At 43.6% G+C, this 27,387-nt stretch overlaps 1 protein-coding gene across 3 annotated transcripts in view; it reads right to left on the bottom strand.

Annotated features, from left to right (window-relative positions):
* Nucleotides 1-3,576: 3,576 nt before the first annotated feature.
* Nucleotides 3,577-27,387, bottom strand: part of CDH5 (cadherin 5) — a 29,711-nt gene continuing 5,900 nt past the window's right edge. The window contains exons 1-12 of one of the 3 annotated variants that reach the window (XM_019284254.3): nucleotides 22,026-22,154; nucleotides 16,640-16,841; nucleotides 14,099-14,387; nucleotides 13,894-14,010; nucleotides 13,061-13,225; nucleotides 12,485-12,672; nucleotides 10,527-10,780; nucleotides 9,814-9,956; nucleotides 9,125-9,249; nucleotides 7,517-7,625; nucleotides 6,985-7,230; nucleotides 3,577-6,211 (exon numbers count right to left, since the gene is read on the bottom strand). In XM_019284254.3, the coding sequence (XP_019139799.1) occupies nucleotides 5,706-6,211; nucleotides 6,985-7,230; nucleotides 7,517-7,625; nucleotides 9,125-9,249; nucleotides 9,814-9,956; nucleotides 10,527-10,780; nucleotides 12,485-12,672; nucleotides 13,061-13,225; nucleotides 13,894-14,010; nucleotides 14,099-14,387; nucleotides 16,640-16,828 (2,331 nt within the window). In that variant the 5' untranslated portion in view covers nucleotides 16,829-16,841; nucleotides 22,026-22,154 and the 3' untranslated portion in view covers nucleotides 3,577-5,705. Of the gene's footprint in view, nucleotides 6,212-6,984; nucleotides 7,231-7,516; nucleotides 7,626-9,124; nucleotides 9,250-9,813; nucleotides 9,957-10,526; nucleotides 10,781-12,484; nucleotides 12,673-13,060; nucleotides 13,226-13,893; nucleotides 14,011-14,098; nucleotides 14,388-16,639; nucleotides 16,842-22,025; nucleotides 22,155-27,387 lie in introns of those variants that run through there. The other 2 variants (XM_019284253.3, XM_010396507.4) reach the window with 2 other exon arrangements.

The following is a 27,387-nucleotide window of genomic DNA, read 5'->3' as shown; positions in this document are numbered from 1 at the left end:
TGGGAATCCATCGTGGATCCAGCGGCAATCCAGCAGGAATCCATCGGGAATCCATCGTGGATCCAGCGGGACTCCAGCGGGGATCCATAGGGGATCCATCGGGAATCCATTGTGGATCCAGCGGGACTCCAGCGGGGATCCATCGTGGATCCATCGTGGATCCATCGGGGATCCATCGGGAATCCATCGTGGATCCATCGTGGATCCATCGGGAATCCATCGTGGATCCAGCGGGACTCCAGCGGAGATCCATCGTGGATCCATCGGGAATCCATCGTGGATCCATCGGCAAGCTCCGAGCGCGGCCGTGCCCAGCGCTGCCCTCGGGCACCACCTGGCGGCCGCCGCCGGTCATTGCAGCCCGCGCTACTGAGGCGGGGCCGGGAAGCGTCCCGGGATAAAGGAATAAAGGGCGGTGTTCTGGGAGCGGAGACACGGGATAAAGGGAATTGTCCCGGGAGCAGAAATAAAGGGATAAAGGGCAGTGTCCCGGAGGTAAGGACACGGGATAAAGGCCAGTGTCCGGGGAGCAGGCATTAAGAATAAAGGGCAGTGTCCCGGGGCCAAGAGCAGGATCACAGGATAAAGGGCAGTGTCCCGGTGCTGAGAGCAGGGACATGGAGTAGAGGGCAGTGTCCTGGGGCCAAGAGCAGGATCACAGGATAAAGGGCAGTGTCCTGGGGCCAAGAGCAGGGACACTGGATAAAAGGAAGTGTCCCAGTGCTGGCAGCAAGGCTCAAGTTCCCTGTGAAGTGCCAGGGCACCAGCCTGCATTCCACACCTCTGTGCTGTGGGACACACCAAGTGCAGCTCAGGCCTTTGGCATTTTTAGGTTCTTCAGGTTTGCTTTTTCAGGGGAGAGAGGGAAGCCCGGACAGCTGTTCAGAAAAAGCCATTTTTAAATGCTGGAGGTGGGAATCACGTTTCAGGCTCTTTGCAGTGCCCAGGTTCAGAGCAGTTTGTGGTGGCCACGCACTGCCCCTGGGCTCCACCTGCGGTGGGGCTCGCTGGGGGCAGAGCAGACGGGGTTACCTGGGACCCATCTGGGAATGCTCTGGTTTGCAGGAGCATTGCAGGCCAGGCCTTGGGCTCCTGAGGCTGCCACAAGAGCTCCTGGGACCGTTTGCAGCCCAGCCGTTTCTGACTTTCTGGAAAACCTTCCTGGGGTTGTGTTTCCTGGTTGAGTTTGCCTGGGGAGCTCTGTCTTGCTTTGTTCTGGAGACTTCACCCAGAGCACTGGCTTTCATGTGGAGGTTCTTTTTTAATGAGGAATTAAAGAATCGCAGAGATTTCTGATTGATTGTGGCATTGATGAAGGGGTTAACTGGATGAATTAAGAGAGTCCTGAGGGGAAGCAGGTGGGACAGCCCCTCACTGAGGCTAAGTGGAAGGAAATGCTGGTTTTCCCTTTTCCTTTAGGTCAGGCAGGAACAAAGTCAGGAAGGTGAGAGAGGTCGGCAAAGATCCGTGCGTGTTTATTGCTCATAAAAGGGTTTTTCTGGTATTGTTTTCTTTTCCTTTTTTCTGATGCAGACTAAAAGAGTGTCTTTGCTGTTTTGTTTTCTGTCGTGTTTTTTTTACAGCCAAGATTCAGCCTAAATCTTCCTCTGTGATCTCATCAGACTCTTATTCATTTCCTGGTAGGACTTGATGACTTGTGGTACACTAAGATTGTGAAATGGGAAGATTTCAATGGGAAAGATTTCACCTTGGTGATTTCTTTCATTCCAGAAAGTTTGTGAAGTGAAACCAACGGAGTTGCATTTCTTATTCTTTCAAACTTGAAACATTTATTAAAAAAAAAAAGGAAAAAAAAAAGGGAGAAAACTCAGAAAAGATAGTGATTATTTATTTTTGTCCTAACCCCACCTGAAATACTATGAAAAAAAGTATAACTACAATTTCTAGCCAAATAAGAGAGTATAACACAAACACATATTTACTGCCCCCAGAGCATTTCCCCTGCATGTGACCTATCCCTGGGAGTGAAATCATGTAAAATAAATGTACAGAGGTGGATCTGTACCCCGAACTCTGCGCTCCAAAAGCCAGTGAGGCTTTGCAGGCTTTCCACTCCAGTCAGCCCTGGCAGGGTGACAGTCCCTGTGCAGGGCAGGTGTCACTGCCAGGCTGGCTGGGCCCTCCTGGCGCTGTTCTAAGCCCTTGCTGCTGAAAGGAGAAAAGGGAAGAATGCACTTGTTGAAGAACAAGAGCTCAGAAAGGATTATTTGATTTTCCTTTGGTAACCAATCCTTCAGTTCGCGCTGGGTTTGCTGCTGCGTTTTTCTGTACGGCGTGTCACTAGCGCTGGACTGCAACAGGATCATAAACCATAGAATTGAGCTTTCTTTCACTGACTGGAGTAAATTTGCCTTGATAAAGGGACCTCATGTCACCTGCCCTACCTAGGGTGCCACTGTGTGCCACGTGTTCCCATTCAAACAGCTTTTCACTGCTGCTTTGGTACATAGCAAGGATTCTCATCACAAGCCATTGTTTCATAAAAAGTTCTGATAGGGTGGGGCTAAACCTTTATTAAATGGCATGAACTTCTAGATCTGAATGTAATAAAATAACAATTTATGATATATTTTTGGGGATAAGAGATTAAAATGCTTATTAATTAAATGAATAATGAAAACCTTTGTGAGATTCTCTGCTACAAGTTGCAAGTAGCTGTTTAATCAAATTCTTTCTATGGAAAAATGCATTTCATTACAACATAATTAGCACATCAATTGTGTTTTTAATACAACTTGTGCTAAAGTGTGTTTGATCTGGCATTTGCTCATGGTAATTAGCAGTGAAGGATTTGAACTTTTTTTCTTTATTCCAGGCTTTGTAAATTATAAGTGCCATATCTGGGGAAAATTGATGTGATTTTTTTTTTTTAAAGTGCTAGAATAATCTTGGGACTATATTGGGGTAGTCATTAGTAGTAGTAAAAAGAGATGGTGAGAAGCTGTGCTAGCTAAAGCTGCAAATTTAGGGGTAATTTTATTTTCTGGCAGAGATGTGTTTTGTTGTGTATGTCCTGTCTCAGTCCTGAGGGAGCTGGAGGGGTTTGTGCTCCGTGTGTCTGGGGGGCAGGCCAGGGAGGGACGGGTGGCAGGGCTGGGCTGGGCGTGGGTTTCAGCCTGGTTTCCCATTTGGGTCCCACTCCCGGATGCCCCTGGGGCTCCCCTGCTCTGGGGCTGTGCTGAGCCAGGGCTGTGACTCTTCTCCAGCTGAGAGGCAGGAAAACAGGGCAGGAGCTCAGGGATGGTTCAAAGTCACCCTGATGCCTGGCTGCTGAAATCCCAAACATCTGCTGGACCGTGGGATGGATCCTGCAGCACTGCAGAGCTCCCCAGAGGGTTCAACCTTCCCAGCTGCATTGCTGGGGCTTTTCTGTCCCTTACCCGGGGCTTTACCAACAGCTGTGCGAGGAGAGGGAAAAAACTGCTTTTACAGAGAGTTCTTTGGTGAGTTGAGGCCTAGTCTGGGTTCACTTAAGAGTGTTTTTATGGTTGAGGTCACAGCGGCACAAAGCCTGATATTGTCTTCTGGGTGGAACTCATTAATGCACAGAAAACCCAAACTTGAGGCTGGCTTTTATGTAGTAAAAAAACAACATAATACAGTACAGGAGTATAAAAAGAAACTGTCCAGTGCAAACATCATATACATTGGAAATGGATACAGTGTTCCTTAAAATAACTTTAAAAAATCAGGCTTAAAAACAGCAATTCCAGGTCATACAATCTGGCTGATACTTACCAAAGTACTTGACTTACTGCACTAAATAATTTCATAACTAACATTACCTGCTGATAGCCAATACCACAGGTACTGACAAAATCCTACAACTGTAAGTATTATTAGTTAGCATTTTTTATAATACACAAACGTGGAACCCCTACAGTACATACTGCTGGCTGGATTAAGCAAAAAAGAATGAACACATCCAAAATAAAACCAAGGCTGTTATCCCAAAATGTACTTTCTAAGAATAAAGGACGGGATCCAAAGCTGATTTGACTGATGGACAGATTTCTCCTCAGTTTTCCTTTAGTTGCTATTTGAAAAGTTGGGTGATTACATTGTTGATGTTGCATCAGTGTCCAGCCAAGTATTGTGTTGGGCAACTTTTTACAGCAGTGAGGAGTGATGTGAGAGCATTGCTATTTCCTGCCAAGAAAACATTTTGGGGGAAGGGAGTGTGAATTAGAGATGACGTGAACAAGTAAAAAGCAAATTAGTGAGGTTCCACCATACTGGTTTAAGAAAAAAGAGAAAAAAAAAAAGATTTAGTATTATTTGGTTAGCTACCAGATTTAAATAATCAAATCAACTAAACTAATACATACAGCTCCAGCACAGATCCTGCACAGTGGAGGATCTGTGCAGTAGGGCTCTGTTCCTGTTGGAGAGAACAGGACTCTGCACTGCTGGAAGCCAGAGACAGGCCATGGTCCTAAGGGACCCACTTTTCCCAAAATGTACTGGGCCGGGTAACTTCCCATGTGGGAAGTTTCATTCTGGTCATTCTGTGGCTCTTCACCAGGTGGGAAACTGAACACGGTCCCTTACCAGGAACTTGGTGGCTGCAGCTCCAAACCTGCCTTACATTTGTGGTGCTTTTATGCAGCTGAGTGTGTGGGTGTGTAGCATTCTGGTTTGGGAGTCTACAATATTTTCCTAGGTGGAAAATACTCCTTCTACAGTACCTGCTAAGAAAAAAAGCACAACAGTTTCACAGTAATGAGGCCCTTCATTGTTTTGTCCCTGAAAAAATGCTATTGCTTTAATAATGCTGAATAAACCCCTTATTCAACATCTTTAGAAATCTAGAGAGACCTATGTTTCCGTCTAGAGAGATTTAGTGTTGGAGTCTTAACATTCCCCTGATCTCCACATTTCCTTCCCTGAAGGATATGTTCCATTGAGTAACACTGAGATCCTATTTACAGAGAGAAAAAATAATTTTGCTGCTAGCTAGAGCAAATTCTAGCATGCCAGAAATGTGCCTGAAATCATCATCAGGCTGTTAAAAATGATAGATGAAACCAGATTGTGTGTCTAAAAATCCTGTCTAATTTTATCTTGAGTAACTCATAGATGTAGTAGAAGGCTATAAAGCAAAAATAATTAATAGAATGGAAAGAAAGAAAAAATCATGCTTCTTTTTGAAAGTGATGGAGTAATTTCTAATATTAAGTGATAGACCATATGTTCCTCTTCTCTACTGGGTAAGCATGAATGTAGAATATCAATAAAGATGTTGCAAGAGGGGCAGGCAAAGCAGCCAGCTGGAGATCCAGGGGGGTTAAAACATCCCTTCTCAACGCCACTCTCCCAGTGGAGGGTGACCTTGGATCATGGGGATGGAAACAGCACAGGAGGAGAGGAATGAGGGTGAAAAAGGGGACAAAACCAGGAAAAGTGGGGAAGATGGGGAGAGGAAGTGTGTCCTGGAAGAGTTGAGCAGGCCCATGAGCAGCAATTTTGGGGGAAAAAATGAATGTTAGCAAGGATGGTAGTGCTGGGGGAAGTTAATGAAGGTGGTCTCTGCGTGTCTTTTTAACCCTACTGCAGGTTTTTTCCGTGCCTGTTTGAAATCCTACTACGGCTTGAGGGAAGAACTGTGAGTTCCTCTTTGGCCACTGGCAGTCTCTTGGGGTCTATCTGTAGCAGGAGGGAGAAAATTCATGGCTAGTTTGAACTTAATACACAAAATCTTCACTTGGTTCTGATCCATAGAGCTCAGCCAGCATCTTGAACCTGGGTCCCCAGTCGTTGAGAAAGTCATAATCAATGTCTGAGTCTGAGGAGCCCGAGCCCAGAGAGCTGAGGGACTCCGCGATGGACTCGGCGCCTTCGTAGCCGTAGATGTGCAGAGTGTCGTAGGGCAGCAAATCCCTGTCATTGTCAGCCTCATCCTTCTTCACCTCGATCATCATCTCCATCCCCCCAGCTCCAGGGGTGATGTTTTCAGGGGGCTTCTGGACCTGTGCGTACAGAGAGGGAGCGGCTTCCGCCTTCAGGCCGTTCTTGCGGACGGAGTTGAGCACGGACACGTCGTAGCTGGTGGTGTCCATCTCACCACCTCCCTCCTCGTCGTAGGTGACCAGCTGCTCGTGGATCTCTGCCACGTTCCTCCCGAGGCCGCTCAGATCCTTCTTGTGCCTCTTTCTTAGCAGGATCAGCAATGCAATTACTGCAAAGGAAACTTAGATGAGCGCGTGTGAATAGAGAAGTAAGACACTAAAATTGAATTTAAAATACGTAACACAGTCTGAAGTGGTTTTTTTTTTTTTTGGAGTGTTTTTTAACATGTATTTACCAAAAAAAAAGTTAAAATTTCTATTTCACTGTAGGATTAGTTGAAGGAGTTCAGTTCAGACAGGAATTGTCCACCTGACTCTTGAACTGGAATTACAAGTACAAATGCATGGTGTCACAAGGTCATTGAATCAACTACTGCCTTGAACTGGTAAATCTCTTAATGCCGAGCATCAGATGCTACTTATGTGGTACTTGCAAAGCAGGCCAGCTCTCAGACAAGAAAAAAGTGCTGAGCCCTGTCTGTGATAGATTTCAAATACAGCAAACAGGTACTGGCCTGCTGATTTGTTACAGATGTATTTATGTTCTGCTTAAAGGGCTTCCAGACCAGTTCTGCCATAGGAAACAGTAATCCTGTTGTTATTGCCCCAGCCCAAATTGACAGTTTTATAGCTGTGTGTGAGGCTGGTACCCGTAAATCAAGTGTATTATACATGTGTGCAATAACTTCTCCAGGGACTCAGCCTGTCCAGAGGAGTGAGAAGCTGTGCTAACAGGCCAGAGGGGAAGAGCACATGAGATGAATCAAATAGGTACAGCATAGCTGGCTTTCTGACCTTTTCATAGCTGCAAAGCTTTTGTGGATCTCAGCTAAAGAAAGAACACAACAATCCTCACATTGTAGTGCAAAGAACATTCCAAAAGTCAGATACTCACCAATGATTGTGAAGATGCAGACAAAAATTGCCACCAGTGCTTGTATGCTGACGCCGACCTGCTTTGCCCTCTCCTCACAGAAAGTGAAGTTGCCTTTCTCGTTGCACTTGCAGACACTGATGACAAGAGTGTTTGTGCTGGTGAGGTCAGGGTCGCCGTTGTCTGAGATGAGGACAGGCAGGTAGTGGAATTTGGCAAGTTCCCGATTAAACTGCCCGTATTTGACAGTGATGTTAGCGGTGTTATCTGGAAGGAGTAATGACATCCCATTTAGTGATAATCTCTACCAGATTGTCCTCACAGATTTCCTGTCAGTTGGTGCCTCTTCCCCTCAGACAGTCCCAGCCTTTCGGGAGCCCAGTGAAACTTCGGTGGCAACAAACACCTTTTATTTCAGTATGTTAAGCCTTTAAAAATAAAAGAGTTACTGAGCTCAGCTAGACTAACCACAGGTCAGTGCTACAGCTTTTCTTCCCTGAGTGCCAGGGTCCCAGTCTGAGCAGCTAGGAAAGGCATTGCAGGGATACACTACCGTAGTTCTCAGCCAGGGAGAAGTTGCTATCTTCTGTGGCCAGTAGGTATCTGAAGAAACCTCTGGGTGATGTCTCATCCTTGTCAACAGCTGAAATCCTGACGATCACCTACAAGGATGGAAGAGGTCACGGTTTTCAGTGCACATTGCCTCCAGTGATAAAACCTGTGGAGTGTTTCAGCTGAGCTGTGTGTCCTGTGTAACCCTTCAGTAAAGGGCAGGACACAGGTATCTCAGGATGCTCCTCTTAAAGTTTTTTCAAGGCAAGCATTTTCTTTGTGGGTCTTCAAAGAGACCAGTTTTGCCTCTTCGAATTTTGTGTAATGAAGGCACGAAAAAAGCCTCATGCTCAAAGACATATGGCTTGTGGAAATGTCTAAGATGGTGTCTTCTCAAGTGCTCAGCCTACTTTGAGGTGTGACTGTCATTTGTGGAATACCACTAAGACTGCCACGCCTGAAGGACATGCTTGGGTTTTGAAATCCTCAACCTGATGTAGATTAGATGTATACAATATAAAAAATGTGTCTGATTATGTCCCAAAGGTATTTTAAAAATTAAACTAAAGGTGAAATTAACACCTTGTGTGCTCTATCAGAGAGTCTAGGCAGCGACAGAGTGTCCTGGTTCCAGCTAGGAAAGAGCTAATTTTTTTTTCAGTAGCTGGGAGGGGGCACAGAGGTTATTCTAGACCATCTCATGTCATTACTGGGAGGGGAAAGGGACTCTCTTCCTGGGAGAGGGGTTCCTTCTGTTCGAGCAAGTGTGGTGGAGGGAGTGGTGGGATAATGCTGGTGCTGAGCCAGAGGGAGCAGCTTGGGTGGCGTTGCTGCTCCACACTCTCTCTATTTTTTTCTATATTTATTTTTTGTTATTTATATTGTTGCTATTACTGCTCATTTTCTTATCTCACTCCCGTTTCCAGTAAGTTGTTCTTATCTCAGCCCATGATCTTTAACTTTGGTGCCTCCAGTTCTCCTCTCCATCCTGCTGCAGTGGAAAAGGCGGGGGAGTGAGTGGTGTGTGGTTTGGAGTTCAGTGGGAACACTAAACTGGGGAGTACCATTCCTAAACCATGACACAAAGTATCTTAACTAAACAAATATTACAGTCTGGGCTGAACGCTTGTGGCCAAACAGGTACATCCAAAATACTGACACTATTTGTGCCAAGTACTAACACATTTTGTGTGTGCACATCCATGCACTCTGTGACCACAAAATAAAGTTCCATGCAGCAATGTTTCTCTTACAAGTTTGAAATGGTTTCCATCTCAGTATCACATATGAGCATTTGTGTGATGGAACTGAGTTGCTGATTTTTGCTGTGCAAAGCTTGGCTGTCCTTCATGGCTCAACTGTTAATACACAGACGTGAGAGCCTGGGGGGAGAGGAGCAGTGCAGCCCATGTGTGCAAGCAGATAAAAGTCAACATTCCAACAGGGTAATGTCCTTGAGAGATATTCCTGACCACTGATGGTTTGGAAATCAGTGAAATGATCAGGTGCTTTGGCATGAAAACTGAGACTCACTTTCATTAAAAGACATCTTTCGCTTGAGCTTGCAAGCAGTAATTCAGGTCTCAGGGAAAAACTCTCCCTGTCTCACCTTTCCTGGTGCAGCATTTTCACACACTCGGGGTTCCTCGGGAGAAACAAGTTCTGGAGCATTGTCATTTACGTCATCAACTATGACGTGAACGTGGGCATGTGACTCTCTGTCGGAAAGACGGCCTGGAATGACAAGAAGGGTACAAGTCTCACAAGTCTGGACTCCCAGTGCTGGCTTCCCACACTTTGTGCCCACTTCTGTGCCTTCCACATGAGGAAGAATTTCTAGCTCCATCATAATTTAAACTTTTCCTCTGAGATTAAGTTATTTTCCTAAAATCTCTCCTAATGGGTAAATCATCAAGGGTCTTTGAGGAATAAAATGACAGTAGCTTATGGCTTCCTGATTCTTCCCACTGCACGGTGATGGATTGAGCATCGTTCTCTGCCACTAAACCACCATGGACAGAACAGGCCATGTCTGTATTATTAAATATCAAACCAAGTGGGGACTGGCCTCCCCCACTCCCTGGAGCTGAGCAAAGCCAGGGGCCAAATCTTAAAAAGATCTTTGACCTATTTGTAGGGATTTGTTTGATTTGGAAGATGATTATGCAAACCTTGAAGCCCCCCCTTCATTCAAGAGGAACAGCCTGTCAGGTTGTGCCTTTCATTTTTGATAAGCTGCGGCCCTGCTGGAAAGGTGTACCCAGATTTCTTTCAAACTGGGAAATGGGTGGCACTTACCATCTTCAAGGATCTCCACAGCTGCTACAGTGATGTTGTATGAGGAGCTGAATTCTCTGTCCAGAGGCTTGGGAAGCTGAATAACTCCATTATTGGATACTCTGACGTAGTCTCCATTAGGGCTAGCTCTACGCTGAATATATCTGTTTTTTGTTTAAAACAAGATATGTCAATGCAAGGCTGGTAATGCTGTGTTTCACATCATTTCTTCTCAGAGGAAGGTCAGAGAGTTCTTGTGTGAAATTACATTAATATCTTGACCAGGAGGGCTGAGAAGTTTTTCCTAAAACTATGCAAGCTGTGAGACTGAAATACACCCGTCCGAGGAGTTTCCAGATTATTGTACTTTGCTCTTTCAGAAGTCTATTTCCTTCTCTAAGCACATGCTTGGGAGAGCTCTTACAATAAAAAATATAACAATAAATTATAGCCATGTAAAAATATCCAGGATTATATTTTTTCCCTAAATATGAAAATGTTTTATCAGTAACACCATGTGGTAATTACATGGGTAAATGTAATTTATGTTCAGCTTTTGGTGACCATATATATCCATGGCTGCAGGGCTGAAAAATCAGCTTGGATTTTTTTGTTTTGTTTGGCATGCAGATTCTGAAAAATAGGGCCAAAGTCTTGATTCTTTCTCAAATTCTTGGTGTCATTAATGAATTCTGCACTTTTAAACAGAATTGCTGAAGCTGGTGTTGTCTTACCTGATTTTCCGTTTAGCAGCATCGGGGTCCTCTGCATGAACGGAACCAAGTGTTTTTACTTCTGCATGGTTTTCCCTCACTTTAAATTCATATGGGAGTTTAGTAAAGACAGGAGGCTCATCCACATCGGTGACTTCGATGGTGACTCTGGAGATGCTCCGGGGGTTGCCGGGTTTGAAATGGCGAAGGTTAACGGTGGGGTCTGTTGCTTCAATGCTAAACCTGTATTCTGCTACTGTTTCGAAGTCCAGGGGCTAAAACAAAAGACAGTTACAGATAATCTTCCATTGGCGATGTCTAAGCACACTTTCCATTGGCTCTCTGTGTGGATTTAAGATCTGTGCTCTATTTCATGCTTGGCAATGTTACCAAATTGCATCTTGGCTGGACCCGTGGGGGAGCATTTCCCAGCTGAACTCTGTCATAGTGTGGCTCAAACTACCTCTGGTGTGGAACAGATTCATCCAGTAGTTTAAGTTCAGCAAGTAACTCTTGGGTTAAATAATTTTCTTTTTATAATGCTGTGACTACCAAAATTTGGTTAGCTCCTGTCCCCCAAAGGCTGGGGAAGAGGTTCTCCTCCTGGCTAAGCTTTGTGTTCTGAAAGCATTCAAGGCAGATTGCAGATCTGCACTGACTGACAGCTGGGGCATTTAGTGATGAATGACATCCTCTTCCCTGTTTTTCCCCTTGCCTGAGATTATAAAAGGAATAACACAATGGGAGGAAGGCCAGGAGCTTGGGCAGTAAGAAATGCACCTTTCAAAGTTTCCTCTGTTCTACCACCTGAGATTCTAAAAGCACTGAGATACACAGCAGTTATGGTGACTCTTGTTTTTCTCTTCAGTAGATGCTGCAAAGGGAAGTGATGAGACGTATCCAGCAGCTGACATTTTATCTCACATGGCTGCATATTTAAAATTACGACGTGCACGGCCAAAATCACATTGCAAAACAGGGTGGTGAACTTTGCCCACTAAGTGTTGAAGGAAGAGCTGGATCCAAATCACTCAGGGAGTGTGTGTGGGGTCTGTGACTGCTCCTCCTCTGGGCAGGCACTCCCCAGGTCCTGGGAAGGCCAGGGGAAGAGCTGCACCGGGTGAAGGAAAGCTGCTCATACCCAGTGTGACCACAGCCAAGGATTTTACTGCCTTGAAATACCTGGTACTGTTTTTCCTGAAAGTTTTCTCTTCTTAATGACATTTCTAGTCTTAGCAGTTACAGAGAGACATTTGGAAGGGAAAAACACATTCCTGTCAATCTGAGGATTACAGGAGCTGATTCATAGTCCTCTCTCCTCTTTTTCTTTTAACAGCAAGTCAATGAAATCAATGAAGTCTTGGTTTGGCAATGCTCTGCAGCAGTCCCTTGGTACAAATCAAGCGGGTTTGAGAATTTAAAAAGAACAGAGAATCAAACCCTAATAAAGGCTTTGGAGAGACTTAAAGACTTAGAAGAAATTAGTGGGGAAGCTCTGAAAACACCCTGGGGAAGGTAAGGGAGCTGTGGCTCAGACTGGAGCAAATGCCAAACTGCAAAGGGGTCTTAGAAAAGAGGTCGGGTGGACTCATTCACATTTTCTACTTTGGTTTCACATGGGCTGCAGAAGGGAAGGATTCTGTGACTTGGCCAGTGGGTTCAACTCTTAAATCTCTGCCTCTTTGAAGCATCTAACCACTTGAAGTGTGCGAGGAGCCCATAGTGCGTAACCTGAATATCTGACACAGCCCCCGCTGCACTCTGCAGTAATTCTGGAATTTTTCAGGTCTAGAGGTTGAAAAGGACTAGAAATCACCAGCTCTTCTTCTCCCAGAGCTTGGAGAGCTGGTGTTCAGGATCAGTATATTTCATGCTGACTTTCATGCATTTCCATTTTTTCCTGCTGCTAGTCCTAAACCAAAACCACTACATTACACATGGAAAACCACAATAATCATCTTTGTTACAGGGAAAAGTACCTTCTTTGGCCTAATGATTCCTTCATTTGTGTATGGATTGGCTACAATGTCAAAGGTGTCCCTGAACTCTCCTTGGATAAAGCTGTATCTTGTATTTCTGTGTTGTGGTTCATCAATATCTTCTACTTTGACTCTGCCAACTTCTCCTCCCACTGAAATGTTTTCAGGAACTTTAAAGTGAAAAGACGCTGTTAAAAAAACAGAAAAAGACATAAGGAGTGTGTACATGGAAGTTAGAACTTAGTTAAAAATGGTCTTACTTGATAGATGCACAGAGAAATATTTCATTGAGAATTCAGCATTGCATATCTCTAAGACATGTAAAAGTATAAATAATACCCCAAATAGTCAAGATCTTTAGCAAAGTGATGAAATCAATATTGATTTTTGTTTTCTGCTCTAGGTGTGCATCGCCCAGGAAAAGTGGCTGTGGCTGAAGCATGGAAGAACATGAACACGTAAAGCTCTTTTGGCCACTTTAAAGGAAAGGTGAGTTGTGCTGGACTGTGACCTAAACTCGTTGTGCTTGTGTCAGCCCCTGGTTTCCAAGAGGTTCAGAGCCCGTGTGACACTCACAGTGTTTGAACACTGGGAAGTTGTCGTTGATGTCGGACAGAGTGATGATCACTGTGGCTGTGCTGGAATCCCCAGAAAACCCCGGAGCATCTTTGGCTTGAACAACAATCTCGTACGTTGATTTAGTCTCTCTGTCTAAATTAGGCTCTTTTGTATAAATCACTCCTGTGAAAAAATAACATGGAATACAATTAGATTTCGCAGCACATCCAACATCTCTTCAATTTTGACAGCAGATTTTTATCTTATGCCACACATTCAGGGGTATTTTTCAAGAAATGTTAGAAATTTTTCTGCATGATGGAATATTTAGGAGAATTATTGCAGAATATTCCTTTCAACAGATCTTTAACCTCTTTACCTGCGTTCTTTGCTCTAGCAGACTAGTGTGGTTACAAGAGATACTGACATTGGTTTTAAAACTGGACAAAATTTAATCTAGAAAGTTTAGGAAAGCAAATGATTATTGATTATTGAATGCTGCTTCAGAATCTGTGTATTCCCTTTTCCTGTTTAGTCACAGGAACAGTATCTATGCTGAATTGAAAACATGAACTCATCTTTGCTCCTGGTCAATCTCTCTGTAAGTGGGAAAAAAATGACCTTTTATCTTCTCATGTTCATGGCAGTTGATTTCCTGATTTTATTAGTTCATTTCCAGATGGGGACTGTGGCACTGCGGAGTGTGAATGCAAAACTTTTCTAAATCATGTTTAAAATTATATTTTTGAATTACTATTTCTCTTTTCCAGAATGAAAAAGGCTTAAAACTGCGTTTTCTTCAAAGGGTAGGGTAAGGACAAAGTGTAAGGACATTTGTGTGTCTGACTTACCAGAGTCATCAATGGTGAAATATTCGCCTCCTTTAGTGACTTGGTAGGTCACTGTGGCATGACCTGACACTGTTGGGTCATCAGCATCCACAGCTGTCACTTTGGTGACTGAGGTTCCTAGAAAAGGATTTTCAAGCTGCATATTTAGTATAAATTCTACTTTTTAACCCCAGCCATGGAGGGAGATGAGTGAGGGAGGACATACCTACTGGTGACATTTCTGGGACAGATCCATTGAACACCTTTTGTACAAACACAGGGGCATTGTCGTTGATATCATACACCTTGATGATGAATTTGGAGGGGCGTTCCAGTGACCTGTTGTTTGTTCTGTCAATAATGAGGGCTGTCAGCTCATACTCTGCCTTCTTCTCCCTGTCCAGCCTCTCGAAGGCGTAGACGTCCCCACTGGTCTCCTCCACCTTGAAAATGGTGTTGGCATATTCACCCTCTATGATGTACTTGGCGTTGTTGTTCCTTACACTGGATGTGATCTGGAAGGAAAGTGTAATTCATAGAGATAAGGGTGGGGCTTGGCAGCTCGATGCAGCACTTTCTCCCAGAGGATTCATACAGTCAGGAATTCTTCATCCCATTGGGAACCAGAGCAGCCCTCAGGACTTTTGCTGTCAGCTGGGGCATCACTGAACAGCACCACAGCAGCATCTGGGGTTATAGGATGGCACTTGCATTCACACTGAAACTTGCTGGTGTATATAGAAAAAAGCTTTTTTTAAAATAATATCTCATATTTCCTAAAGATATAAATTGTTCATGCAGCCAACACTTACAGATAATTAACTTCATTATGTCTAAATGTGAGCTACGGTTCAGTTTGAGTTGCTCTTGTTTGCAACTTTCTGAACCTGCCAGGGGTTTTTGCTCAGTTCCACAGGATTACAGGAACAAATCTGTATTCACAACTCCTGACACTATTCAGCATTAGCCTCTATTCCTTAGCACTTAGCAGAATTCCTGCCACAGCTCAGTCACATGCAGTCGTTTAATAGGCAGTCTTCAGCCTCATGGACTGACAGGAAGGTTACATTTCCACCCCATAGATTTTAAAATTTAAGGTTATATGCAATGAGAAAAGGATGGAATAAGAGGAATGAACAATAATCTGTTTTAGAATATAATTTAATCCAATTATAAATGCTTTTGCACACTACTTGATCTGCAGATAATGTGATGATGCTTCCCTTTCTATACCCTCACGCATCCAGGGACACTGAGAGATGATTTAAACCACAATTTTCCATGCACTATATCAGAATTCTTATTTCAGCCAGCTAATTATCAAGGATTGCTGGGTTTGACCAAGTATTTCTAGCCTTTTGTTACCGATGTTATCATCAATGTCACCTGTTGTGTATTCAGGATTTGATTTATCCTCTAGCTGTCATTTACTGTTGAGCATTGTTATAATTTCGTTTTTCTCTTTTGAATTGTGTCATTAATATTTCCACCCCTCACTCCTCAATCATGCTTCTGTCTGCTGGGGCTGCTGGAGAGCAGTTCACAACTCTGGAGATGTCACATGAGAAATAACCTCACCCCTGTCTCAAGGATGGGCTAGTCAGTGACTTCTTTCTCAGTTTTTATGTACCTGTTCAGTGCAAAAAGTACAAACTTCTCAGAATGCCTTTTCTGGTGCTGAGGATGAGCACACAAAGGAAAGCAGCAAGGTGGTGCACGATAAAATCCGAATGTGTCAGCACGTTCCTGCAGCTGTCACTCAGCCCTGCCATGCTGCTCCCGGGGCCTTTCTTTAAAGGGTTTATCAAGGGCTCAGTGCTGCAGATGCACCGAGCAGCCACGGCAGGAGCAAGCAGGAGATTGTTGAAACACCCCGGAGTTGTACAAAGGGAATTAATCTTATTTAGGACAGCTCCAGGAATAGAAGCTGCTCCTCAGTCTGGGGCTGAATTGGTCTGAAATGAAACAGAGATGCCCTGTGGTAGCTGAGAGGACCCTGTGGCCTCTTTGCTTTCTCTGTGGTGCTTTCTGGCAGCCAAGAGCAGCCAGCAAGGCCTGTTTGACTTTGCTGAGACAGCCCTGACAGATGTGAGTGTTGTACGGGGCAGGAAAACGTTCAGCTGCATTTATCTGCAGTGTCACAGTGCATCACTTTGAAAGACTAGATTGGGAGAACTTTTCCTGGGTGATATGCAGTTAATAACAGGCTTTTATGAGCACTGCCCTGAAGAAAATGAGTTTGCAAGCAGGTCAGTGCTTGTTAGTATTTTTAAAAATGATTTGCTTTTGCTTTGTGCAACAATATTTTTGATTGTGTAACAGTATTTCGAAACATAGCACTCGTGTTTGGTGTCCAAGCTGAGAGATGGAACTGTGTGTTTTTTAATACATACATTTTATTTGCTGATCTCTGAGGTTTCTGAAAGAATCTTGTGCTTCCAGAAAAATACTGACATGTATCAGGCACCAGACTTCCTTCCTAATCATACACCTGCAGGTAGCGTGGCTGTTCCCACATTGTGGCATCTCCAGACCTGCCATTCCCTTAAATTTATTTGTATTCTTCAAAGGAATTAAAATCCCTTTGATACTGTTTTTCATTTACTCTTTACCCACATTTTGAAGATTTTAACATGTTAATATGTAGGTATTAAGTCCCATTTCTATTTCCTTTTCATCTCTCCTGCCCAGACTGCAAACAAATAACATTTTTCAGGATTCTTGTTTGCTATTTTCAGTCACTCATCGCTCACAGGCTGCTGCTTACCTTGCCAACATGGTGTGGCAAAGGTGTATCAATCTCTTCCTTGATGTGCATTTGGTTCCATATCCAGTCTCTCTTCTGGCGCTTGTGGCTGACATCGTTTGAACAAAGGTTTTGGGTTGATTTCTGGCTTCCTCCATCAGCAAATGCTGGAGCCAGGAACAATGAGAAAAGTAGAATAAAGTGGCTCATCTTCTTCTGTAGCCTGGAAAGTAATATAGAAATGCAAAAATATAAATAACAGAATCAGATTAAGCAGAGGGAGCACACATAGAGGTGCAAATGGACATTCCTTCTGTAGGGAAGTTTGATCTCTTTGTTTCTTTTCATTTGCCTCAGCATCAAAATTTGAAGGCTTCTTCCTTCTATGAAGCAGTTTTAGCTGGATGACAGCTGTAAAAACCAACACAAAGTATTTCAATTCAATAAAAAGTGAGTTTTGAATGTTGGTATGAAGGCCAGCATCCCCCTGAGTGACTGTCATTGCCCTGAGGAGCAGATTCAGAGCTGGGGTCCCCCCTGCACACAAGGACAGGGCAGCCCCTGGCACCATGGCTGAGCTTGAGTTAACTCCACTTGAAATGAAACATTCAGGCTTGAGAAACCCAAATGCAGTGTTTTGACATGCCCCAACACAAAATATGCTGTAGTCAATATCTTCATATGGAAAATATTGATGTAGAATAAAATCTGGTGGTTTTTTTTTTTTTTTTTGGTGGAGAAAGTGATTCGTGTGAAATTTTCAATCAATTCCAAGTACAATACAGCAAATTATCTTTCCTTAAGAGCTCATCTATTGATTCAACTCCTTGTCTTCTGAAACTTTTGGAGACTCACATAAAGTTCCTTTATCCCCTGTTCTCAGGCTTTAACATCTGCAAAATGATAATTTGTGAAATGATTTTCAGGTGAAACTGTATTTTTGCATCCTGTATTAATATTAGCAAACTTTAGGCCTGACTTTCCTATCAGAGGAGTTATTTTAATGTATCAAAGCTGATTCATTTTCTTCCTAAATTTCCCGTTCCCAATATAAAGGATTGTCAGGGAACTTTAACACTCAAGTAATCAGACTTCAAATTGCACATAAATGACTTTCCATTAGCTTTTAGGAGCTGTCAGCATGCACATCAAAAATAAACCTGTTAATTGTGATGAGAAGTTGGCATCACACAGGTTGATAGATGTGAGATTAAATTAATATTTTCATCAGGAAGGTGCTGAGACATTTCCAAAATTACTCTTTGGTAACCAAGCAATCAGTGTTATCCGGTGGTGCAGCATCATTGTCAGTAAAAAAGATTTTATTTACCATGAAATGTTGCTTTCCTCTACTGTTCTCTCTCCCACATTGTTGTACATAAACTGAGGAACATTCCTCCTTTGTGGCTGTGTAGGAAGTGACCGAATAAGGTGGATTTGAAGTTGCTTTTTAATAGATAAGCTGTGTTTAATACAGTTTTCTGGATTCAAACAAAGCTTTTTGATTTAGCTACTTTTTTCTATTCTATGCACTTAGCTTGACTCTGAATACTTTTAGAAAAATGAGTATGATTTAGCTGTTTTTCTATGCTTTATTTGTGATGATGAATGTTTTATAACTGGAAACTGGAAGGCAGTGATATGATTCTGTTGTGATTGCCTAGGTCTGACTTTCATTGTAAAACTACAAAACATGATAACCAAAGGAAGCCAGTTGGACAATGCCAACCAGCACAGGCTGTGGTTCTGCCAAAGAACAGACTGGAGTGTTGAAAGTCCTTTCCTCTTGTTGCTGTGCTGAGTGGAGCTCTCCTGTAGTGCTGAGCTGCTGCTTGGAAGTTTTAAACCAGAAAGTGCTGACTGAATTATTTAGATATATGTGCATTTCAGCTGAAACTTTAGCTACCCCTTTCACTCAGCGTGTCCATCTTTGGCTTTGTAGATTTTAAATGATGCCATGAAGACTTTTGCCTTTTCTTTTATACCCCTGTTATACCTTTTTACAACTTCTGTACTCCTAGTGCTTTTTGCCTACATTCTTGGACTTGTTTGTTAAGCTAAGAGACTCAACATTTGAGAAGCTTCGTAGCCAGGGATCAGTGTGCCCCAGACCCCAAGGTCCTCTCCAGAACACATTCTGTAAACCAAGATAGAACCATCCAGGGGAAGGTTCCCTGGGGAGGGGGGGCTCACTTGAGCCTCTCATTGGGGAATCTTTGATAGATCTGCTAATTAGTAACACCTATAATGTTATACCCAATGTTGGGGGGAGAGGCGGACACAGAGATAGACTCGGCGGGGTGCATCTCGATGCATATGACCTGGACGTGTGCACCTAAGGATCCTTAAAATAAATACCAAGGTAAAATCCCTTTTCCACTTCTAACCGTGTATGACTTTTGATTTTAAGACCAGGAAAAGGCATCATAAAGAGTCTTCAATTCCTTTAACTCCTCATTAATTGATTCCTTGTTCATATTTGCCCAGCCTCCCTGGTAAGTGAAGGGCTCGTTTGGCAGTAGTTTGGAGGACCTTGGCTGCCTCTGGCACTGCAGATCAAACCCAGATGGAGGTGGGAGAGCCTCTTGCAAAAACTGATTTCTGCTTCACCTCTGGCATCTTTCAAACTGCTCATTTTGGGGAAATGACAGTGAACACTGGAGCTCCCTCTTCTCCAGGGACATGGGAGGTGCCTTGCCCCGTAGGACAGGCTGACCCCGGGGACACTTCCTCCATGGCACCATGCACCTGTTCCCAAATTTGGCAGCTGGCAGCCTTTGCTGAGCCTGTCACTGAATTCCTCCCAGTGTTGAGGAATGCTCCTCCCTGGCAGCACGTACGGAGCGGGGCCCTGCGGAGCAGTGGCGGGATAAGGGCTCTGTCCTGGTGGGAAGGCCGCGTTCCGGGGATGCCGCGTCCCAGGGTTGTCAGCTCTTGACAAGCTGCACTAAATGCTCTCTCTTTTCTGGCCATGACAGTTCTCCTTCCCAGCACTTCTCACTTGAAGTGCCAGAGGCAGCAGCAGAAGGGGTCATTCCCATGCCTGAGCAGGAGAAGGCATTCCCATGGAGCCACAAGCGAGAACGTTTCTGAGGGAGGATAACAAGGGATTATTTACAGGTAGGGATCAGCTTTTGCTTTCTTCCTGTGTCTGCTGGGACAGCCAGGACTGAGGGGAGGGAATCAGGTGCATCCCTTCAAGCAGTGACCCCCCAGGCTTCCAGCACAGCTTTGGAATGCACGTGGGTCTCCTGGATGCTGCCACGAGTCCCTGCCCTGCTCTGCCCTCACAACAGCCCCCAGTTATCCCTGTGTTGCTGCCTGATTAGCCCAACAGTTCCAGATTCTTTCAACCTAATCAGGGACCGTAAATGTTCCTGAAAGCTAGCAGGAAATGGTTTATTCAAGCAGCTGAGTTTCTGTCTCTGCTCTTAAATTTTCTTCCAGCAAATGATGGGTTTTCCCACCCATATTATTCATTTTATGTGTTGAATTATTTTAGCAAATAACTCTTGGTCTGCAGGGTACTGTAGACAGTTAACTGAGAAATTCTGGTATTCAAAGTGATTTATGTGACACATGACTCACATAGTGCAGTTTCTTCTTCCAGACTGGGAGTAATTATTAAAAAAACGTCGGGGGGAGATACAGACAATACTATACTAATTAAAATTTGCTTTTACAGGTTTTTGGCAAGTAATCAACTGTAAAGGTGATGAACAGCTGATGTAAATACAGTCTCCATGTAAAGAAACCACATTGGATGAAATATTCTTATGAACATTTACGGTTTTTTGGTTTTTTTCTGGTATTTGCCTCTCACCTAGTTTGCTTCTCACTCTAAAAGTGTATATTAATGCTTATGCAAGGGTAGTTCAGTTGGCAAAGAAATTTGTTCTATGCTTGTGTGTTAAACAAAGGTTAAACCAGGCTTCTGTACAGAGATTTTAGGAAATGAGGGACACTTGCCTCTGAAATGATGTAATTTTTTGGTCGATCATACTAAAACCTTATGCTTAACTTTGAGAATTTTTCAGTATCCAAAAAACCCAAATAGTGGTAGAGTGGTGATAATGAACATCCTGAGAGAGAAATTTGCTAAAAGTGGCTGTCATACACAAGAAAAGAAACACATTTTAAAAGGGTTATGTCCATGTTGTTGAGATAATTTGCATAACTGACTGTGAGAAAGGCTGGAAATGAAAGATTATTTTTACTTATTGGAATCTGAATGATGTAAGTGAAAATGAAAAACCCCATATGAAAAAATTAGTCTTTCTTGGAGTAGACAGCACTGAAAAATTATTTTTCAGATGCAAAAAATATTCTTTGATACACTATCTAAACACCTCCAAAATTGCTGTGCTCAGTGAAACCATGGCAGATACAGAGGGCACAATCTGACCTGGTCTCAGGGAGCAGAATGCCTCCGAACAGCCTGGCCACACAGAATCCATTTTAACATTAATTTCCCATCTGTATGATGGGTAGGACCAAAACTAAATATGTGAATGCAGTGAGCCCTAAGAGACAGAAAGTTAACACACCAAACACAGGAGGGGGATAAATGATCTTTTTTCTTTTCAGTGCTGCAGCTTTGGTGAGCATGCAGAACATTATTAAAGGAAAATAGCCTTAGCAATTCTTAATGCTGCCTTTCACGGGCCATAAAGGGCTGTGCAAACCTGGATTAATAAAGCTCCTCACGTCTCTGAAAAGCCCTGCAGGCAGATAAAAAGCATTATCCCTTCCAAAAGGGGCACTGGAAGCACAGAGGGCTGAAACGTGTCTGTGGTGTCCTGACAGGGACCAGGGACAGGAGAGACAATGGTCTCAGGTTTTGCTGTCCCAGTTCCCTCGGCTCAGAACTGGTGCCCATGGCTCCCAGGGGAGCAGCAGAAGGGGTCCCTGCCCAGGTGAGGTTGTTAGGTTGGGATTGGTGCCCATGGCTGTGCCCATGGCTCCCAGGGGAGCAGCAGAAGGGGTCCCTTCCCAGGTGAGGTTGTTAGGTTGGGATTGGTGCCCATGGCTGTGCCCATGGCTCCCAGGGGAGCAGCAGAAGGGGTCCCTGCCCAGGTGAGGTTGTTAGGTTGGGATTGGTGCCCATGGCTGTGCCCATGGCTCCCAGGGGAGCAGCAGAAGGGGTCCCTGCCCAGGTGAGGTTGTTAGGTTGGGATTGGTGCCCATGGCTGTGCCCATGGCTCCCAGGGGAGCAGCAGAAGGTGTCCCTTCCCAGGTGAGGTTGTTAGGTTGGGATTGGTGCCCATGGCTGTGCCCAGCTCCCAGGGGAGCAGCAGAAGGTGTCCCTTCCCAGGTGAGGTTGTTAGGTTGGGATTGGTGCCCATGGCTGTGCCCATGGCTCCCAGGGGAGCAGCAGAAGGGGTCCCTGCCCAGGTGAGGTTGTTACCTGTCCCGTTCCCCTCCATCCGCGGGCTGAGCCGTGGTCGTGCCGCGCTGCTGGGGCTCCTGTGGGACAGGAGCTCAGGGCACCCAGTGACAATGGGAACTGGGGAGGTCCTCAAACCTTAGTGACACTGAAACCAGCTGGCTAAGGGAATCGTGCAACGTTTGACTCAGATGAATTATTTTTTTGCATTTGCAGATGTAATTTCTGTCGGGGCAGAACTCGGTGTTTCTCTTTGTCTGTCACATGTCCCCTCACAGCAATCAAAATAGGCCTTTCCTGAGAACATTGTGCTGCTTGTTCCCTTCCAGATTACTGAGCTGATTTCAACGGGCCTCGTGCCTGACTACCTGGGGTTGGATTTTTGATTGTCCTTGTGTGGATTTTATGCATGTGAGAAGTGATTTCCACTGATGACTAAACAGTCTGGAGTGCAAATGCCTGCCTGGAACTGGTTCTAAAGTGCCATTTTATATGCAGTGATTGTACCTTTAAGTAAATAGCCACTTTGATGACTGAACAATCTGGAGTGCAAATGCCTGCCTGAAAACTGATTGGAAAATGACATTTTTCTGCTTGGGATAGTACCTTTGAATGGACACTTCAGCAATATCTTAAGTAAACTTGCTACTTTAAAAATAGCAGTGTTGTGAGAGCACTCGTGGTGCTGCTCAGTTCTTGGTGTGGATGCTGCAGCAGTGTATGAACACAGGTGAGGACATAATTCAGCACTTCTGATTTTGGCTCCTCTTTTATTTTATTTTTTTTTTTCCCCAGGGAAAAAGAATTAATTCTAATCTGAAATCGCTTTGTGATTTCAGCCCCACATTTCTGGTAGGCCTGGGGGAAGTGTATTTATGGTTTTCTCCCTGTCTATTCAGCTCACCAGGAAGTTTCTCCTGGATGATGCACAATACAACTTCATGTCATGGATGGATGGACTCCTCAGCGAGGACAGATTTCTCTTCTGGAAATTAAGAAATTTGGCTATAAAAGCCCTGTAAATACTTGCTCTGTATACACTAAAGATTTACTGCCTTGGTGGAAAGAAGGCAGCCAAATTGTGCTCCCAGTCTTTCTGTTACCTCAGATACAGAACTGGGAAAAAATGAGAGAGGCAAGACCTGGTTTGGTGGGATTTCTTTTCTTTTTTTCCTTTTTTATCCTTTTTTTTTTTTTTTTCTTTTGAAAGAAGAAAAGCCGCCCTCCAAGCTAGTGAGTGACAATCTGTGCCCTAAAGATGGGTGAGTAGCAAAAAATGAATCTACCCCCAGCCTCCCAGCGATCCTGACACCCCTGCTTGCATTTTAGCGAGTGACCTGCTGGTTTAAAGTGCTGCAGTGAATCCTGAGAGAAGGCAGAGTGCGAGCTGAAAATAAGAAATGTATGGTCCAAGAAGACATTGGTTGTAAACAGAATGAGTGAGGAAGGATGGTCTTGTTTGTTCCTTGCTGATAAATCTGATTGAGTTGAGAGAGTCCTGTCAGACAGTGAAGCACTAAGGCCCAAAATCTCAAAGGTGGAAGGATTTTTAACCTCTGCTGGTTTCTCTCAATTTCTAGTTAACCTTCTCTTAATGTGCATCTTCAAAAAACTTTCAAAAGCATATTTGCAGTCTGGAGGGTGCTGTCTATGCTCCTACCTGCCTCGTATCTGATAAAGAATGGATTTGTTACAAAATTATTGAATGTGTGTTGCTGGTGTATTCAATTTCCTGTTCACAAATACACATTTGTTTGGCCTTGATCTTGATTTCCCTTTACATAATACCTGCACAGCTCAGAATCAGCTCTGAATTTGGCTTCTGTTAGAATTCAAGAAAACCTCAAAGAATCTCTTTGCCTGTGAAGATTTGGAAGAGATGGGCTGATAGGTTGTGCCTGGTTGTTCTGTGTTCTTTAGGTACCTGTAGCCTTTTGTTGGGTAGGGTTAGTTTAAGCATATCTGGGGATCTGAAACCCTTCTGTTTGTGGAAATGAACCCCTACATGATCTAATAAAAGAAGGCCTGGAGAGTCTGTACAAAAGTTTGCAACTTCCACATAAGTCGAGAATATCTAGGACTTATTTTTCTGTGTCATGTCAAAAATCTTACCCAGGAAAATGAGCCACCCACAAGGAGCTGCTCCTCTGGGTCACGTGCACAAGCTTTGATTCCTATTCTCATTTTTAATCAAATAATTTTCCTGTCAATCTGTAGTAACCTGGTTTTTATCTGAGTTTCTTTCTTGTAAATCTAGTAATTGAGAAGCAAATTAAATATATGTTAATGTTTCTGTTACTGGACTGGTCTTTTCAGGGACCTTAAGGAAGCACTATTTTTGGATTAGCTGAATTAATAATTCTTGAATGACTTCTGTTGTTGAAATGAGAGTTTAACTGAGGGTTGTTTGCTGTGGATGACAGATGTGATGGAGGTAAAACAATGCTTTGCAGTCATTAAAATGAGCAGTGACAGTATAGAATTTCTTCTCATCAGTTTGGTGATGCAGCTAATTGTTGTTTTAAGGGATGACTGCTTTCCTGTGACCATGCTGGTATGTTCAGCAAGAAATCCCCAGTCTTGGTAAATCTGCTGACCTTCTGCCCAGGAGAGAAACACATGTGGAGGTCCATCAGAGCCACACTCAGTCTGAGCTGAGTTAAGCAATCTTCCTCATTTCCCACTCTCAGTGTGCAGATCATGTCTCGTGCCAGGTGCAGAGTCCCTGGCTTTGCTCATTTCTCATGATAATGTTAATTGTCACCACAGAAGCTGTAGAGACACTTGAGAGCTGATGAGAACCAGTTTGAAATGGGACAGATACAATGCATGAAGCACTGAAATATTCTGGGGCTGCTTAAGGGTTCTGACTCTGGCCTTTCTCCTATAGTCACATAATGCTTTGCTTTTCCTGAAGTATTCCCAACATGGATTAGAGTCCCTTAAAGAAGTGGTATTGCCCAATCCTTCCATGCATAAAGTCTTTTACTTCATGTACAAATATGTCAGTACAAAATATAACAAGGGATAAAATGTGCTTAAGCCCAGTGCCCAGTGTAAATGCAGCTGCTGAAATATTTTGATGTCATTTGTGATTAAATTATTAAACCAATTTTTGATGCTGTTTTGTAGCAAATAAAAATATTATCATAAACAGAAAATTTTGGCTTTCCCTTGGCTGTTGACAGCATGGATCCCGTGGAGTTTAAGGTCACAAACTACTCTGCTGTAGCTCTTTACAGCTTCTGGTCCCTGGCAGCAAGTGTATGAGGGCTGAGTGAGGAGCAGGAGTATTCTGGTGTTTAGGGAATATGCTCAAACCCACAGGCAGAGGTTGGGGATTGGTACAGAACATCCTCACCTCATCATCATGGTGTCACACAGATTCTGAGCTCTCTTGGTTTGGAGCATTCAATTTTTTAAGATCAGAAATCTCACAGTACCTATGACTGGTATGATTTATTTACTTTGCAAATGTTTCAGGGGTGAAACAAACAATCAAATGCCAGAAAACATTCTTGGCCACATGTCTTGTGATGACAGTTGCCAAATGCTGTTGAAGCCAGAGCCATTCTGAGGGGTTAACTTTGGGTTAAATGCAGCCCTTCTGCTCTGAAGTGAGCTGATAAGATGGGTGGGATAACCCTGCACGCATAGCTTGGAACTGCAGACATTTCCCCCTCTGGATTCCTTGTCCAAGATAAAAAGTTAAGAGGAAGATACCTCCCATCTGGATTAATTATTGATAAAGACAGATGCTGAAAATAGTGATGAAGTGCCAGTGTCACAGACAGGCAAAGAACTTATTCCCTTCCTTGTATCCAAAAGCAAATTTCAGAGATGATCGGGTATACTCCCCCTGGGAAGGGGCTCTCTGTCAGTCTCTGTGACATATTTACCTGGCTGTAGATCCAGCTTTGTTCTCCCTTGCTCTGAGCCAGTTTTCTTTTGCTTATCCCAAACTGAGGTGGCTCCAGTGGGACAGAGAGAGGTGCAGGTGTCTCACTGAGCCCCCTCATCCCCAGCATCCCCCACAGTCCCGTGCTGTTTGATTTTTGGGGAGCAGGAGGACAAGAGAATCCTCCAAGAATTACTTGCTCGTTCCAGTGCAGAAGTGGAATAGTTTGGGCATCTTGGAGGTGTTTGTGATCACTAAAAAGATTTCCCCAGCCTCTCTGAGCAGAAGCTTTGCTCCCTACAGTAAATTGTGTGCACCTTTCAGACTGGATCTGTTCTTGTGCTTCCCCTGGTCAGCTCAGCTCCCAGAGGCTGAAGCTGCCTCAGGGTGTTTCAGAGTTTGGCCAAGCTGAAACAAAATAAGGTACAAATAAGAATAATGTATTGAAGAGCTTTCTCCACTTTCCCTTTGCTTCCACATAAATCCTTGATATCAGAGAGGCCTCCTAGCACAGAGCTCCAGCTGAGTCCCCCTCATTAAGGAAAAGTCCCTCTCCTTTGAGGAACCACTTGCAATAAATATGATTTTTTAAAAAGCACAATGTAGCTGTGTTTACAGCAGATAAAATTTTTTCTCTCCATGTTTTCCTTTAACAAAAGCTCAAGAGCAAAAGTATCTGTCTGGAACAGGAGCATCATGCCCAGGTCACAGTAATTGATATTTATTGCACTAACAGTAATCTGCAGCAGAGGAACCGTGCTCAGCTGGCTCTGTGTGCTCATTCCTTTGTCCAGGGTATTCTCTGGGGTAACTGAATGCATTAGTATTTCCTCTGAAAATTAATGTTGTGGCAGATAAAGAAAGCATGTACATATACATAAATCTCTTGTTTTCTGTCTGGGCAAGAGGCTAAAAAACCAGGGTGTGTCTGGATAGATTTTGTTTAGTGTTCAGTGTTTTTTTCCCTTTTTCAAATATCTCATTCAAATGTCTGTTCATTCTTCTCTATTTCCTGCACTTATCCAACAAGACTTGTAGACCAGGCTTAATTAACTTTAAGACCTTTTATGTCCATCCCTATAGTTACAGTCCTTTCCTGGAACATTTCCATTGTTATAATCTCCGTGTTTGTGAAGTGATGCAAATGATATTAATACTGCTCTTGTGAATTTACAATGAGCCTTTCAATAGTTTTCGTTACAGCTTAGCTCTTGTCAGGAAAATTTCATCTTTAAATCAAAATAAAACTAGGGAAGCAAATTTCCACTTTAATGTGCTGATAAAGGGAAGCTGGAGAGCCTGAAAATTCAGGCCTCAGACACAGGGAAGCTGAAAAAGATGAGGAAAGCTGTTGTAAATTGTGGGACTCTCTTCTGTGTGGATTTGCTTCCATGCGGGAGTGGTTGTGATTTAACAAAGATATTTCTTAAGATGAAGTGGAACCTTTCTCTTTAGAGGCTGTGTAAGTGGAACATTTATTTCTGC

Source organism: Corvus cornix, chromosome 11 (genome assembly GCF_000738735.6).
Source record: "Corvus cornix cornix isolate S_Up_H32 chromosome 11, ASM73873v5, whole genome shotgun sequence".
Taxonomy (NCBI): Eukaryota; Metazoa; Chordata; class Aves; order Passeriformes; family Corvidae; genus Corvus; species Corvus cornix.
This window is presented reverse-complemented; position numbering and strand designations above follow the sequence as displayed.